The sequence below is a fragment of the Pristiophorus japonicus genome, chromosome 13 (assembly GCF_044704955.1).
Source record: "Pristiophorus japonicus isolate sPriJap1 chromosome 13, sPriJap1.hap1, whole genome shotgun sequence".
Classification (NCBI taxonomy): Eukaryota; Metazoa; Chordata; class Chondrichthyes; family Pristiophoridae; genus Pristiophorus; species Pristiophorus japonicus.
Genome location: NC_091989.1, coordinates 53,768,183 through 53,783,090, shown reverse-complemented (window position 1 = coordinate 53,783,090; position 14,908 = coordinate 53,768,183). Strand labels below are relative to the sequence as shown.

General features: G+C 45.6%; 1 protein-coding gene across 1 annotated transcript in view; it reads left to right on the top strand.

Annotated features, from left to right (window-relative positions):
* The window catches only part of LOC139278099 (mucin-2-like), a 169,522-nt gene extending 155,077 nt beyond the window's left edge, over positions 1-14,445 (top strand). Inside the window, exons 47-49 of the mRNA XM_070896758.1 lie at positions 9,389-9,437; positions 13,311-13,434; positions 14,095-14,445. Of these exons, the coding sequence (XP_070752859.1) occupies positions 9,389-9,437; positions 13,311-13,434; positions 14,095-14,275 (354 nt within the window). The 3' untranslated portion in view covers positions 14,276-14,445. The remainder of the gene's footprint in view (positions 1-9,388; positions 9,438-13,310; positions 13,435-14,094) is intronic.
* Positions 14,446-14,908: the final 463 nt, after the last annotated feature.

Below are 14,908 nucleotides of genomic sequence, written 5' to 3'. Positions count from 1 at the left end.
GGACATCAGGCAGGACGTGCGTGGCAAACAGGGCTCGTAGGCTTTCGATGGTGGGAGTGGACGTGCTTACAGATATTATTACACACTCAATCCATTTTGAATAAGCATCCACAACAACCAAAAACATTTTGCCTCGAAATGGGCCAGCGAAATCACCATGTGGGAACTCGGGTACACTTCCGGTGTCCCTGGGGACTACGTGTGTGGGAAGTGTATCTGCCTCGAGCTCCTGACGGTCCGCGTTGCGGAATTGGAGCTGAGGGTGGATTCACTCTGGAGCATCCACGATGCTGAGAATGACGTGAGTATCACGTGTAATGAGTTGGTCTTACCGCAGGAGAAGGGTCCACAGCCAGATAGGGAATGGAAGACCAGCAGGAAAAGCAGTGCAAGAAAGGTAGTGCAGGGGTCCCCTGTGGTCATCCCCCTGCAAAACAGATACACCCCTTTGAGTACTATTGGGGGGGATGACTAATCAGGTGAGGTCAGCAGCAGCCAAGTTCATGGCACCGTGGCTGGCTCTGCTGCACAGGAGGGCAGGAAAAAGAGTGGGAGCGCGATCGTGATAGGGGATTCAATGGTGAGGGGAATAGATAGGCGTTTCTGCGGCCGCAACCGAGACTCCAGGATGGTATGTTGCCTCCCTGGTGCAAGGGTCAAGGATGTCTCGGAGCGGGTGCAGGACATTCTGAAATGGGAGGGAGAACAGCCAGTTGTCGTGGTGCACATTGGTACCAACGACATAGGTAAAAAAAGGGATGAGGTCCTACGAAACGAATTTAAGGAGCTAGGAGCTAAATTAAAAAGTAGGACCTCAAAAGTAGTGATCTCGGGATTGCTACCAGTGCCATGTGCTAGTCAGAGTAGGAATTGCAGGATAGCGCAGATTAATACGTGGCTTGAGCAGTGGTGCAGCAGGGAGGGATTCAAATTCCTGGGGCATTGGAACCGGTTCTGGGGGAGGTGGGACCAGTACAAACCGGACGGTCTGCACCTGGGCAGGACCGGAACCAATGTCCTAGGGGGAGTGTTTGCTAGTGCTGTTGGGGAGGAGTTAAACTAATATGGCAGGGGGATGGGAACCAATGCAGGGAGACAGAGGGAGACAAAAAGGAGGCAAAAGCAAAAGACAGAAAGGAGATGAGGAAAAGTGGAGGGCAGAGAAACCCAAGGCAAAGAACAAAAAGGGCCACTGTGCAGCAGAATTCTAAGAGGACAAGGGGTGTTGGGAGGACAAGCCTGAAGGCTTTGTGTCTTAATGCAAGGAGTATCCACAATAAGGTGGATGAATTAACTCTGCAAATAGATGTTAACAAATATGATGTGATTGGGATTACGGAGACATGGCTCCAGGATGATCAGGGCTGGGAACTCAACATCCAGGGGTATTCAACATTCAGGAAGGATAGAATAAAAGGAAAAGGAGGTGGGGTAGCATTTCTGGTTAAAGAGGAGATTAATGCAATAGTTAGGAAAGACATTAGCTTGGATGATGTGGAATCTATATGGGTAGAGCTGCAGAACACCAAAGGGCAAAGAACGTTAGTGGGAGTTGTGTACAGACCTCCAAACAGTAGTAGTGATGTTGGGGAGGGCATCAAACAGGAAATTAGGGGTGCATGCAATAAAGGTACAGCAGTTATAATGGGTGACTTTAATATGCACATAGATTGGGCTAACCAAACTGGAAGCAATACGGTGGAGGAGGATTTCCTGGAGTGCATAAGGGATGGTTTTCTAGACCAATATGTCGAGGAAACAACTAGGGGGGAGGCCATCTTAGACTGGGTGTTGTGTAATGAGAGAGGATTAATTAGCAATCTCACTGTGCGAGGCTCCTTGGGGAAGAGTGACCATAATATGGTGGAATTCTGCATTAGGATGGAGAATGAAACAGTTAATTCAGAGACCACGGTCCAGAACTTAAAGAAGGGTAACTTTGAAGGTATGAGGCGTGAATTGGCTAGGATAGATTGGCGAATGATACTTAAGGGGTTGACTGTAGATGGGCAATGGCAGACATTTAGAGACCGCATGGATGAATTACAACAATTGTACATTCCTGTCTGGCGTAAAAATAAAAAAGGGAAGGTGGCTCAACCGTCGCTATCAAGTGAAATCAGGGATAGTATTAAAGCCAAGGAAGTGGCATACAAATTGGCCAGAAATAGCAGCAAACCTGGGGACTGGGAGAAATTTAGAACTCAGCAGAGGAGGACAAAGAGTTTGATTAGGGCAGGGAAAATGGAGTACAAGAAGAAGCTTGCAGGGAACATTAAGGCGGATTGCAAAAGTTTCTATAGGTATGTAAAGAGAAAAAGGTTAGCAAAGACAAACGTAGGTCTCCTGCAGTCAGAATCAGGGGAAGTCATAACGGGGAACAAAGAAATGGCAGACCAATTGAACAAGTACTTTGGTTCAGTATTCACTAAGGAGGACACAAACAACCTTCGGATATAAAAGGGGTCAGAGGGTCTAGTAAGGAGGAGGAACTGAGGGAAATCTTTATTAGTCGGGAAATTGTGTTGGGGAAATTGATGGGATTGAAGGCCGATAAATCCCCAGGGCCTGATGGACTGCATCCCAGAGTACTTAAGGAGGTGGCCTTGGAAATAGCGGATGCATTGACAGTCATTTTCCAACATTCCATTGACTCTGGATCAGTTCCTATCGAGTGGAGGGTAGCCAATGTAACCCCACTTTTTAAAAAAGGAGGGAGAGAGAAAGCAGGGAATTATAGAGCGGTCAACCTGACATCAGTAGTGGGTAAAATGATGGAATTAATTATTAAGGATGTCATAGCAGCGCATTTGGAAAATGGTGACGTGATAGGTCCAAGTCAGCATGGATTTGTGAAAGGGAAATCATGCTTGACAAATCTTCTGGAATTTTTTGAGGATGTTTCCAGTAAAGTGGACAAAGGAGAACCAGTTGATGTGGTGTATTTGGACTTTCAGAAGGCTTTCGACAAGGTCCCACACAAGAGATTAATGTGCAAAGTTAAAGCACATGGGATTGGGGGTAGTGTGCTGACGTGAATTGAGAACTGGTTGTCAGACAGGAAGCAAAGAGTAGGAGTAAATGGGTACTTTTCAGAATGGCAGGCAGTGACTAGTGGGGTACCGCAAGGTTCTGTGCTGGGGCCCCAGCTGTTTACATTGTACATTAATGATTTAGACGAAGGGATCAAATGTAGTATCTCCAAATTTGCGGATGACACTAAGTTGGGTGGCAGTGTGAGCTGCGAGGAGGATGCTATGAGGCTGCAGAGTGACTTGGATAGGTTAGGTGAGTGGGCAAATGCGTGGCAGATGAAGTATAATGTGGATAAATGTGAGGTTATCCACTTTGGTGGTAAAAACAGAGAGACAGACTATTATCTGAATGGTGACAGATTAGGAAAAGGGAAGGTGCAACGAGACCTGGGTGTCATGGTACATCAGTCATTGAAGGTTGGCATGCAGGTACAGCAGGCGGTTAAGAAAGCAAATGGCATGTTGGCCTTCATAGCGAGGGGATTTGAGTACAGGGGCAGTGAGGTGTTGCTACAGTTGTACAGGGCCTTGGTGAGGCCATACCTGGAGTATTGTGTACAGTTTTGGTCTCCTAACTTGAGGAAGGACATTCTTGCTATTGAGGGAGTGCAGCGAAGATTCACCAGACTGATTCCCGGGATGGTGGGACTGACCTATCAAGAAAGATTGGATCAACTGGGCTTGTATTCACTGGAGTTCAGAAGAGTGAGAGGGGACCTCATAGAAACGTTTAAAATTCTGATGGGTTTGGACAGGTTGGATGCAGGAAGAATGTTCCCAATGTTGGGGAAGTCCAGAACCAGGGGTCACAGTCTAAGGATAAGGGGTAAGCCATTTAGGACCGAGATGAGGAGAAACTTCTTCACCCAGAGAGTGGTGAACCTGTGGAATTCTCTACCACAGAAAGTAGTTGAGGCCAATTCACTAAATATATTCAAAAGGGAGTTAGATGAAGTCCTTACTACTCGGGGGGATCAGGGGGTACTAAAGTTTCATGTTCAGCCATCAACTCATTGAATGGCGGTGCAGGCTAGAAGTGCTGAATGGCCTGCTCCTGCACCTATTTTCTATGTTTCTATGTTTCTATGGATCCTAGACCTCGGTTTGGAGGGCCATGACCACAAACTTAGCAGTGCCTCCCTAGGTGCATTGCTCATTTGAGAGCAAGTGTTGCATTGGCGCACGCAAGACTCCAAATCTTAGACGATGCCGGGCCACCACACATGGGATCTGGCTATAGCTTTCATCATTACTATGCCTGGGTGGGTACTGTGTAGGTCGCGTATGAACGTTTTCCTGCTTTTCTTCGGCAAAACCACGCGAGTACCCCACAAAAGACAGTCCGCCTGTATGGACATTTCGTCTTTGCGCCGCTGGAACGCCTTGATCTCTTCATGCATCTCCGCTGGGACACTGGACCAGCTCGCATGGAGGACACAGTTTTTTACAAGGGACAGTAAAGGATCCTGGCTGGTCCAGGTCCTGATCTGGCGGGCCGTAATGGGTGACTTTTCATTTTCAAATGCATCCATCACCAAGAGTAAGTCTGCTGGTTGTGCCATTTCCACCCCGGTGATGGGCAATAGTAGCCGACTGAGAGCATCAGTGCAGTTCTCTGTGCCTGGCCTGTGGCGAATTACATAGTTATATGCAGACAGCGTGAGCGCCCATCTTTGGAAGCCAGCAGAGGCATTGGTATTAATACCTTTGCTCTCTGAAAATAGCGATATGAACGGCTTATGGTCAGTTTCCAACTCGAACTTAAGTCCAAACAGATACTGGTGCACTTTTTTCACCCCCTAAACACATGCCGGAGCTTCTTTTTCAATCATGCTGTAGGTCCTTTCGGCCTTGGACAAACTCCTGGATGCATAAGCGACCGGTTGCAATGTTCCCGATTCGTTTGCTTGTTGTAACACACACCCGACCCCGTACGAAGACGCATCGCAAGCTAGCACTAAACGTTTACAGAACAAGCAGTTTGTTGGAACATAACAGATTTCTGGCTTTCTCAAAAGCAATCTCTTGTGATTTCCCCCATACCCAGTTATCTCCCTTGCGTAGCAACACATGTAGAGGTTCTAGCAAGGTGCTTAACCTGGGTAGGAAATTACCAAAATAATTGAGGAGTCCCAGGAACGACCGCAGCTCCGTCACGTTCTGTGGTCTCGGCGCGTTCTTGATGGCCTCCGTCTTGGCTTCGGTGGGTCTGATGCCGTCGGCCGCGATTCTTCTCCCAAAGAACTTGACCTCTGGCGTCAGGAAAGCACACTTCAAGCGTTTCAGCCTGAGCCCAACACGATCTAGCCGACTTAGAACCTCTTCCAGGTTCTGCAAGTGTTTGATGGTGTCCCGACCTTTGATCAATATCTCGTCCTGGTAAACCACGGTGCGTGGAACCGACTTTAGCAGACTTTTCATGTTCCTTTGAAAAATAGCCGCGGCCGATCGAATCTATTGTAGAGGAACAGACCTTTGTGCGTGTTGATGCAGGTGAGACCTTGCGAAGATTCTGCCAGCTCCTGCGAGGTAAGGTCCAACTTGGTGAACTTCTTCCCTCCTGCCAGCGTTGCAAATAGGTCGTATGCCTTGGGTAGCGGGTACTGGTCCTGCAGCGAAAAACGGTTAATCATTACTTTATAGTCCCCAAAAATTCTGACCGTGCCTTCGCCCTTGAGAACCGGAACAATCGGACTGGGCCACTCGTTGACCTCAACCGGCGCGATAATGCCCTCTTGTTGCAGCCTGTCCAGCTCGATCTCCACTTTCTCTCGCATCATGTATGGCACCGCACGTGCCTTTTGGTGGATGGGTCGTGTACCGGGAACCAAGTGGATCTGCACCTTCGTCCCAGAGAAATTTCTGATGCCTGGCTCAAACAATGACAGGAACTTGCTCAAAACCTGGGCACATGAGGCGTCATCGATGGACGAAAGCGCTCGGATGTCGTCCCAGTTCCAGCGGATTTTTCCCAGCCAGCTTCTGCCGAACAGTGTGGGTACAATCCATAGCGGTAGTTCATGCAACACTCCATCATAGGAGACTTTTACTGCTGCACTGCCAATTACAGGGATCAGCTCTTTAGTGTAAGTTCTCAGCTTGATATGAATAGGGCTCAGCTTGGGCCTTTGTGCCTTGTTGCACCGCAGCCTCTCAAAGGCCTTTTTGCTCATGATAGACTGACTCGCACCCGTGTCCAATTCCATGGAGACTGGAATTCCGTTCAGTTCAACTTTTAACATGATCGGTGGACATTTTGTGGTGAAGGTGTGTACCCCGTACACTTCTGCCTCCTCGGTTCGCGTCTCTCATTCAGTTTGATCCGCCATGGATCGGTCTTCCTCTGCAACGTGGTGGTTTGCAGGGTTTGCAGCTCATCTGCACATTCGCTGGAGGTATCCCATTGTTCCACAGCTTTTGGACACATAATGTTTGAAGCAGCATTGATGGGTTCGATGATCACCTCCACAGCGCCAACAAGGTGTTAATTGCCTCGCATTCACACTTGATGGTGGACTCTGAGTCATCTGAGGTCATGCAGCTGCAGGCGCATACATTCTGCCATATGCATTCCTGCCTGAAAACGTCATTAACTTTGTGTACAGTACTTGTCGATGCATCTTTATGCTAGGAAATTTGTTTGGTGTTATCGCTGGTGGACATAAATGCCTGGGCTATCATTATGGCTTTGCTTAGGTTCGGTGTTTCAACAGTCAATAGTTTGCGAAGGATAACCTCATGGCCAATGCCAAGCACAAAAAAGTCTCTTAGCATTTGCTCCAGGAATCCACTGAATTCGCAATGTCCTGCAAGGCACCTTAGTCCGGCGACATAGCTCGCCACTTCCTGGCCTTCAGACTGTTGACATGTATAAAATTAATATCTTGCCATCAGAATGCTTTTCTTCGGATTTAGGTGCTCCCGGACCAGCGTACACAGTTCTTCATACAATTTGGTTGTTGGTTTCACCGGAGCAAGAAGATTCTTCATGAGGCTATAGGTTGTTGCCCCGCAGACGGTGAGGAGGATCGCCCTTCGTTTGGCAGCGTTTTCATTCCCTTCCAGCTCATTGGCCACGAAGTATTGGTCGAGTCGCTCCACGAAGGCTTCCCAATCATCACCTTCTGAGAATTTCTCCAGGATACCAACAGTTCTCTGCATTTCACGTGATGATTCGTTATCTATTACTCATCGCCAGTTGTTATGTCTCAAATAAAGCAATGTGACTGAGTACTGTAGACTTGAGTAAGTGTGACCTTAGTCTTTTTATTCTGACTCCAGAGTGCTCACACAGCATGGGAGGCCTGCTTATATGCAGTGCTCCCAAGGGATGCTGGGATCCCTTGGGACTCCAACAGATGCGTCCTCTGGTGACGGTAGAATGCTGATTACAAGGTGTTGCATACATAACAGTTAGTTTTTAGTATTTAGTTAAATGCTATATTCTATCTACATTATCAGTTCCCCATCTCACTAGCCACCTCTCACACTCATCCTCATCCTTGTCCCATCATACCAACTAACAACACACAAGAGTAGGCACTTGGGTCCTTTAGCCAATATTCATGTAAACGTTATGTTGATGTGTTGTCAAACATTGAAATCATTATTTTCAGCAGTTTGTGTCCTTTGACACATTTGTGAGCACCTTTGGAAGTGAGTTGTAGTGAATGGTGAGACATAAGGGTACCCCCCACAATGGTGATGAGTGTGAAAGGAATGGCTTGGGCATTGCAGGGATGCTTTATGAAGCTGGTGTGGGGTGGTGAAACCTGGCCCATCGTGTGACAACCAGGGTGTACAACGTCAACTGAAGTAAATCGGGCCATGGTGAGGCTATTCCTGGCGTCTCAAGCAGCAATGTGGTTGGGTGCTGATGCCCTGTATAGCACCAGTTGATTGTGGAGAAGGTTGGTGCTGTTGTTGGTGATGCTGGTGTGCCTGGTGATGTTGGTGTTGGGGCTGATCATGGTGGGATTCTGAGGACCAAGGTGAGATTTTTTCAAGGGCACTGATGCTGCTGGAATAGATGGCAAGTGAGGTTGAGATGTCAAAAGCGATCTGTCAATGGTGAGAGAGGTTGTTCCAAAGAGGTGACAGTGAATAGAGAGTTCACTGCAAACATTTCCAACCTGCATACAGGTCAGGCAGGGAGGGAGTCAAGGGTCGGAGTGAGAGGGTCGAGGGTCAGAGTGAGAGGGTCGAGGGTCAGAGTGAGAGGGTCAAGGGTCGGAGTGAGAGAGTCAAGGGTCGGAGTGAGAGGGTCGAGGGTTGGAGTGAGCGAGTCGAAGGTCGGTGTCTCTTCCAAATCCTGAAGGCTTCCGCTTCTGACATTGGAAAGTGAACAGCTGTGAAATGGTAGCTTTTATACCACTTCTGCAGCTGTCAATGAGCCAAAGTCATGGAGAGTCACTGAGAACCCGATTCCACTTACCTGCCGTGTTCCCCGAGGGACAGCAAACCCATCAACAGGTTGGTAAAATTTTAAGCGCCTGCTTTTAATCCCCTCTTAAGTAGCATTCAACTACCTCCTAATTATCTTAATTAACTGGCCCGCCGCATGCTGTTGGGTCTGCGATCCGCACGCAGACCTGACAGTTGAGAAACTGACACTGAGGCGGGTTCAGAGTGGGATCCCGGCCCGCTGTCAATCAGAGCCATTTTGACAGCGAGACCATCTCCAAACCCTCACTCGCAGGGCTGGGAAGATTCCGGCCCTTCTATCTGAATCTGCACATATTTCTGGGTTCAGGTCACTAGCAGAGTCCGAGCGTACATCCAGTGTAGGCCTGTAGTAGCAGTACTGACTGCCAACTGAGCGGCCTTCTGTCTCCTGGCTAAAAACTAAACATTCCCTAGGCACAAAGGAGAGCAAAATCTCCACCAAAAATTCTAGAATCTTCTGTGCGTATGTTTCTCTTTCTCTTTCTTCATTTTTGTATGTCACTTACTCTTTCCTTCTCTTAACAAATATATAAAATGGGTGACAGGGACTCTCAACAACTCAAACAGGCAGCAAAAATGGATTTAATAAAAGTAGTGAAAAGATAAATACATCAGTGGAGACTCTGATCCACAGAAACAGGTTACCAGGTAACAGTTCTTAAAAAGAAAAATGGTAATTCTTCCATGTGTTGGAGAATTTATTTTAAATTGAGCACATTGTTCGTGAAGTGGTTTGTGGCATTTCTGAAAGACATGAACAAAATATAAATAGAAGATTTAATTTCTTCCTATTTTCAGTCATACACATATGATCATCTCCACATTCTTACATGTATAAAAGTCTTATCGCTATAGATTCAAAGAGCATGTACTATATTAACTCTTTACTGTTAATTCTCTTTGTTTAGTCTGACAAAAAATGGGATGACGATCACTGCTGCTATGAATGTAATAAAGGTAACCATTTAATTATGTTACCTCAAATGTATTATTAATATTAATACTAGTCGATCTCTTGTGATGTTGCACTGAGTAATCAAGACCACACTACTGCAGTGCGTGGTGGGGGAGACTGTGAGTCGGAAAAGTATCTCAAAGAGGGGTGGGGTTTAGAAAAATATCTCAGCAGAGCTGTTTGAAAAAGTACCTCGGGGGGTGAGGGTTGCCCTGATTTTCCAATAAATAAAGCGTTTCTGACTTTTCACCAAATGAGGAGGCCGCAAGTTTTTTCTAACATTGAAGGGGTTGATATTTTAAAAACATGTTCCAATTGTTTTGCTTTTAATAGGCACTGATTTTATTTTAATGAATAGGTTCAGATTTTGCAAACATTGAAAGGATTCCTGTACTTCAATTTTGAAAAAATCATGTTTCTTTTTTTAAAAAAAAGAGATGACTGCATTCATTTCTGAACTGACAACAATTCCTCAGGTTTGTTCCTGACATAAAGTATAATGGTGTGAGGCATTCTGGCATTACAATTGTTAGCAAAGTTCTACACTGAAAATCCTGATTACAGTGTCACCTATAGAAGTAACAAGTACTGCAGCTAACTTTGGACACTTTTATAAATGGGCTTTTCCATTGGACCAGATTGATAGTGGCCATTTCAATGTATTTTGAAATGGAATGTTGTGGTCTACCAACCATTTGTAACACACAAATAGATGGTTATTCTTCCTTAAAGCAATATTGAGTTAGTATTTAAATAAAAGTAAGGTCCGTAATGAGGTAAGTGCATCATGTGGTGTGGTACTGATCTATATAGATCAAGAAGGTTCCAGGTTTTAACCTTGGTCTGTGTGGAGATTAGTGATATCAGTTAGGATAATTCAGGGTACAGTTTTATTTTAATTGTCGGTCAACTCTGAAGTCGGCCCGACAATGGCGGCCATGGGTTCAGCCGGGCCGCCAGCAGGCAGCCTGGCAACCCCTCTTGGGTGGACCGCTGGCCCGGCCGAAACCCTCCCTGATGGCCCAGTGGGTGCCACTAACGTGGCTGCAGAGTTTACAGCGGCCCTCTCCTTTACCTGAAGGAGAAAGGACGTTGCTATGCATCAGCGCGGCCCGGAACGTCTGTCGCACTGACACCGACCAACATCCTCCCCGCTCCACGCCGACTTCCGAACACAGACCCGAAGAAATAAAAATGTTAAGAGCTCAATTTCGCTCAAAAAACCGGTAGGTGCGCCCCCTTTCAGTCGGGGGCAATTTCGGCCCCTGTCTTGTGTGCCAGTGATCAACAGTCACTCTAACAGTCACTCTAACAACAAGTGTGCAAACCCTTCGAGCTCAACCCATTACAATTGGGGCCGGAGGCGACTGCCACATTTCTCCATTCTCATGAGCTGAGAATGTGTCCATGTAATCTGGTTACAGCTGATTGGACAGCTACGTTCACAAACCACTTGGTCAAGTGCAGCGATGATGTGTAGAGGTTTAGTGTATCAAAAAAATTAGGTTGTGGACAGGAATATGAAAGTGTATGAAAACTTGAAAAAGAATAACAAATACAGGTAGAGCGTCCAAAATCCGGAAACCTCGGGACCGAGGCCGTTCCAGATTTCGGCTTTCCAATTTCTCGAATCCGGAAATGCCCGGGCCGAGGTAGGGCGGGGCGGAGGTGGGCCCAGCAAGGGGTGGGGGGGAGGGTCCAGCCCAACGGGGAAGGTGAGTCCGGCGGCCCAGATGAGTCCAGCAGCCCAGCGGGGGAGGTGAACCCGGCCCAGTGGGGGAGGTGACTCCGGTGGCCCAGCGGGGGAGGTGAGCCCGGCCCAGCGGGGGTGGTGAGCCCGGCCCAGCAGTGGAGGTGAGTCCAGTGGCCCAGCAGTGGAGGTGAGTCCGGCGGCCCAGCAGTGAAGGTGAATCCAGCGGCCCAGCGGTGGAGGTGAATCCGGCGGCCCAGCGGTGGAGGTGAGTCCAGCGGCCCAGCAGTGGAGGTGAGTCCAGCGGCCCGGCGGTGGAGGTGAGTCCGGCGGCCCAGCGGTGGAGGTGAGTCCGGCGGCCCAGCGGTGGAGGTGATTCCGACGGCCCAGCCAGGGGGGCGGGGGAAGAGCGGCTGCAGGTCTCGGAACATTTTCCTGATTCTGGACGACCCCACCACAAAACATTCCGAGTTTTGGAACTCCGGATTTCAGACGCTCAACCTGTACATAGAAGAACGCATTCAGAAAAAGAACGTAAACAGAAGTAAAAAGGTTCAACTTTATTTAACATCACCACCTAAACTCAACATTCTCTGCTGCGTCCAATTTTGGATTGGCTCGTGGAGAAGAATTTCAACTGAAGTGTCAGTTGGCTATTTGGTCATGTTGTGCATCACAGCCCATCGTTAATTTGTTCCTGTCTAACATCTGCATTTCCACTAGGGGTCACTATCTAGGAGCACGAATCCAGTTGATTTTTCCTCAGATGCACGAATCCAGTTGCTTTTTCCCCTTCCTAGCTCAGATGCACCAAGGCCAGCTGTAGCAGCTCTGTTCCAACCCTGGTCTCTATGGCTCAGTACCAATCACTTTGTTTTTGTTTTGTTAACATTTGATTTTGAGTCTTTTTGGTGCTCCAATTGTGCAGCTAATTTTCTGTTGCATTTTGTTCTGCAAATCACTTTGTTTGCTTTTCATCTACAGATTTCCCAGTGTGTTGATGTTTGGGATTTCTGCAATGTGAAACAGTTTTGAAAATTTGTTATAATTTGCCCGAACCAATTTGCTAATTATGGGGTAGTATTCATGGCCCCCAATGTATTAGAAATTCCAATTTCTAAATCAATCATTATTCAGGGATTACCATTTGCTAGGTCCAAATGATTCACTCTCCCCCAGCAAAAGCTTTGTGCTGGATGGTGCAGTGAGTGATAAACTGTGATGCGGTTAATTACACATTGAAATCGGACCTGGGTTCAGAGCCAATCCGGAATGAAGGAATGAAAATCTCCCCCGTCTTGTGACTGTAAAGAAGGAACTTACATTTATGCAGCACCCTTCATAAACTCAGAATGTCCCAAAGCATTTTACAGCCAATGAAGTACTTTTGACATGTAGTCACTGCTGTAAAGCAGGAAACACCACAGCCAATTTGCGCACAGCAAGATCCCACAAACAGCAAAGAAATAAATGACCAGATGATCTGTTTATGGTGTCAGTTGAAGGATAAATGTTGGCCAGGACACTGGGAAAACTCCCCTGCTCTTCTTCGAATAGTGCCATGGGATCTTTAATAATGTAAGGGTCATATCTGAAATGGGTTTGGGCAATTTCAGCCCAGCTTTTGAGGACATGTACTCATGCCACAAAACCCACCCATTTCAGCACTATTTAACACTAAAGATGCTGGAATGGGAAAGGGATACAATAGAAAATACCACAGTTGTACAGTAAGCAGTGCTTTCTAAGCTGATGTTAAGGGTCATTGTTGGAACAGAGTATCAGGAGCTTCACTCTGCATCTATCCACCCTATACCTGATCCCCCAGCCCAATCAATTCTCACCTCGAGCACAGAAAATTCACCTTAAAAAGTCAAGTTATGGTGAGCTACAGAAGATCATGTGAAATCTTTCTGTTTCAAATCATAGAATCCGTCAAGTTCTTTTGAATGCTTTATTTTTGTTTTACCTGGAGTTACTTGGTATTATTAGTTATTATGCAGATACAGGCCACTGGGGAAACAAAACCTTTGAATACGTGTAAAAATAATACAATAGAAATGAATCTGATAAAATCTATGATCACCTTGTACCTGAGCCATCCAAGTTCCTAATAATGCAAATTAAAAAATGTTTTCTATATTCAATTGTAGCTGAAGTTTTAAACTATTGTTCATTTTATTAGTTCCAGCAGGCATTTGTAAGAAGATCAATCGTAACGCAAGTGTCACAAAAGAAGTGAACAATACAACCTGTTCAAAAATAATTATGATGAACATATGTGAAGGCACTTGTCCTGGATCAGCTCAGTAAGTATTTTTCCTTTATGTATTTAATTGTGATTTAAATAAGAATCATTAAATATTTTCTCACAACAAAGAATATGTATTTACTGAGATTGGAACTAGAAAAATTGTTTCCATATTTAGAAATCATTTTTGATTGTTTTTTGACTGAATATAGATTTATATATAGCAATGTGCAACTAAAATGGCCATATACAAATCTCAAGCAGCCAACTGGTGCCTACAGTAGTAGAGCGAGAAAGGTTCCTGTTAAATGTACATTAGACTTTGCGTGGTTGCCAAATGTTCATTGCCAAGTTTTCATTAATTGTTTCAGTACCCATTCCACAGTGACAGCTTTAAATAACTAACATAACCAATCTGATGCAGTGTTTGTAGTTCACTCTGCATCTGATCTCTTTTAATTCTCTCTCTCTCTCTGTATGTATCTGTAAGTTATTCTAATATCGTTTAATATCTGATCATATCATGAATGTGGCAAGATGTTCTTTAATCCAACATAAGTCATTCCACAATTCATTATAAGTGAAGCACTTTTAGACATTTCAGACAGAATCGGGCATCATGAAAAACCAAAGTCTATCTTTGTCGTAATCTGGTATCAAAACTATATAATTTTGTCACATTGTTCCTACATTTATACCACTACAACTTATTTTCCAGATTTAACACCCAATCAAACACCATGGAGCATATGTGTGAATGCTGCCAAGAGATAGAGATTGAAGAGAAGAGAGTGAAACTTAATTGTCTAAACGGAGGAACTGAATGGTACACCTATACGTCCATCAAGTCATGTGACTGCAATGCTATTGTCTGTCCTGCACCTTCACCGTATCACTAAAATCTGTAACACCTATCTAGATATTGAAACCTAAAGTTGATTCCAATTTACAATTATCTTTAGAAAGTAATTTCCAATTCACTGCTTTTAGCCAAATATTATACAAGACCAAACAAAATGTCATTAGAAATAAGTTACTTTCAACTGCTTTTCAAAATGGGATACAGGAATCTTTGCAACATTTTTACTTTGTTCTATAAACTTGTCTACTTTTTCATAATCACAAATGAATATCAATAAATAACTGCAAGCAACTGAACGCTCTAAAGTTAATTACTATCCATTAGAATGTTTTCATTTGTAAAATGTAGAAGCAAAAAATGAACAGCCTGTTCACCTTTAGACCCTGAGGGCTGGATTTTCAGCGTTGATGTTTTTGGGGCGATAATTACGGCGAGGCGGGAAAATTAGTGCCCGGGAATGGTTTGCGCCTCACTAATTAAGTTTGGTCAGCTGGGCCCTGTGTCAGGGGCTGCAGCGCTAAGGGAGGCCTTGTATACCTCTCTTGGGCACTAGCATGGGAAACTCCCAAGCTAAAGAGCTGGACCGGGAGCGCTCCGAGAGACGCTGTGGGGTGGGGGGTGGGGGGGGGGAACTAAAAAAAAACATACTCATTCCCAAAACATTATCCAC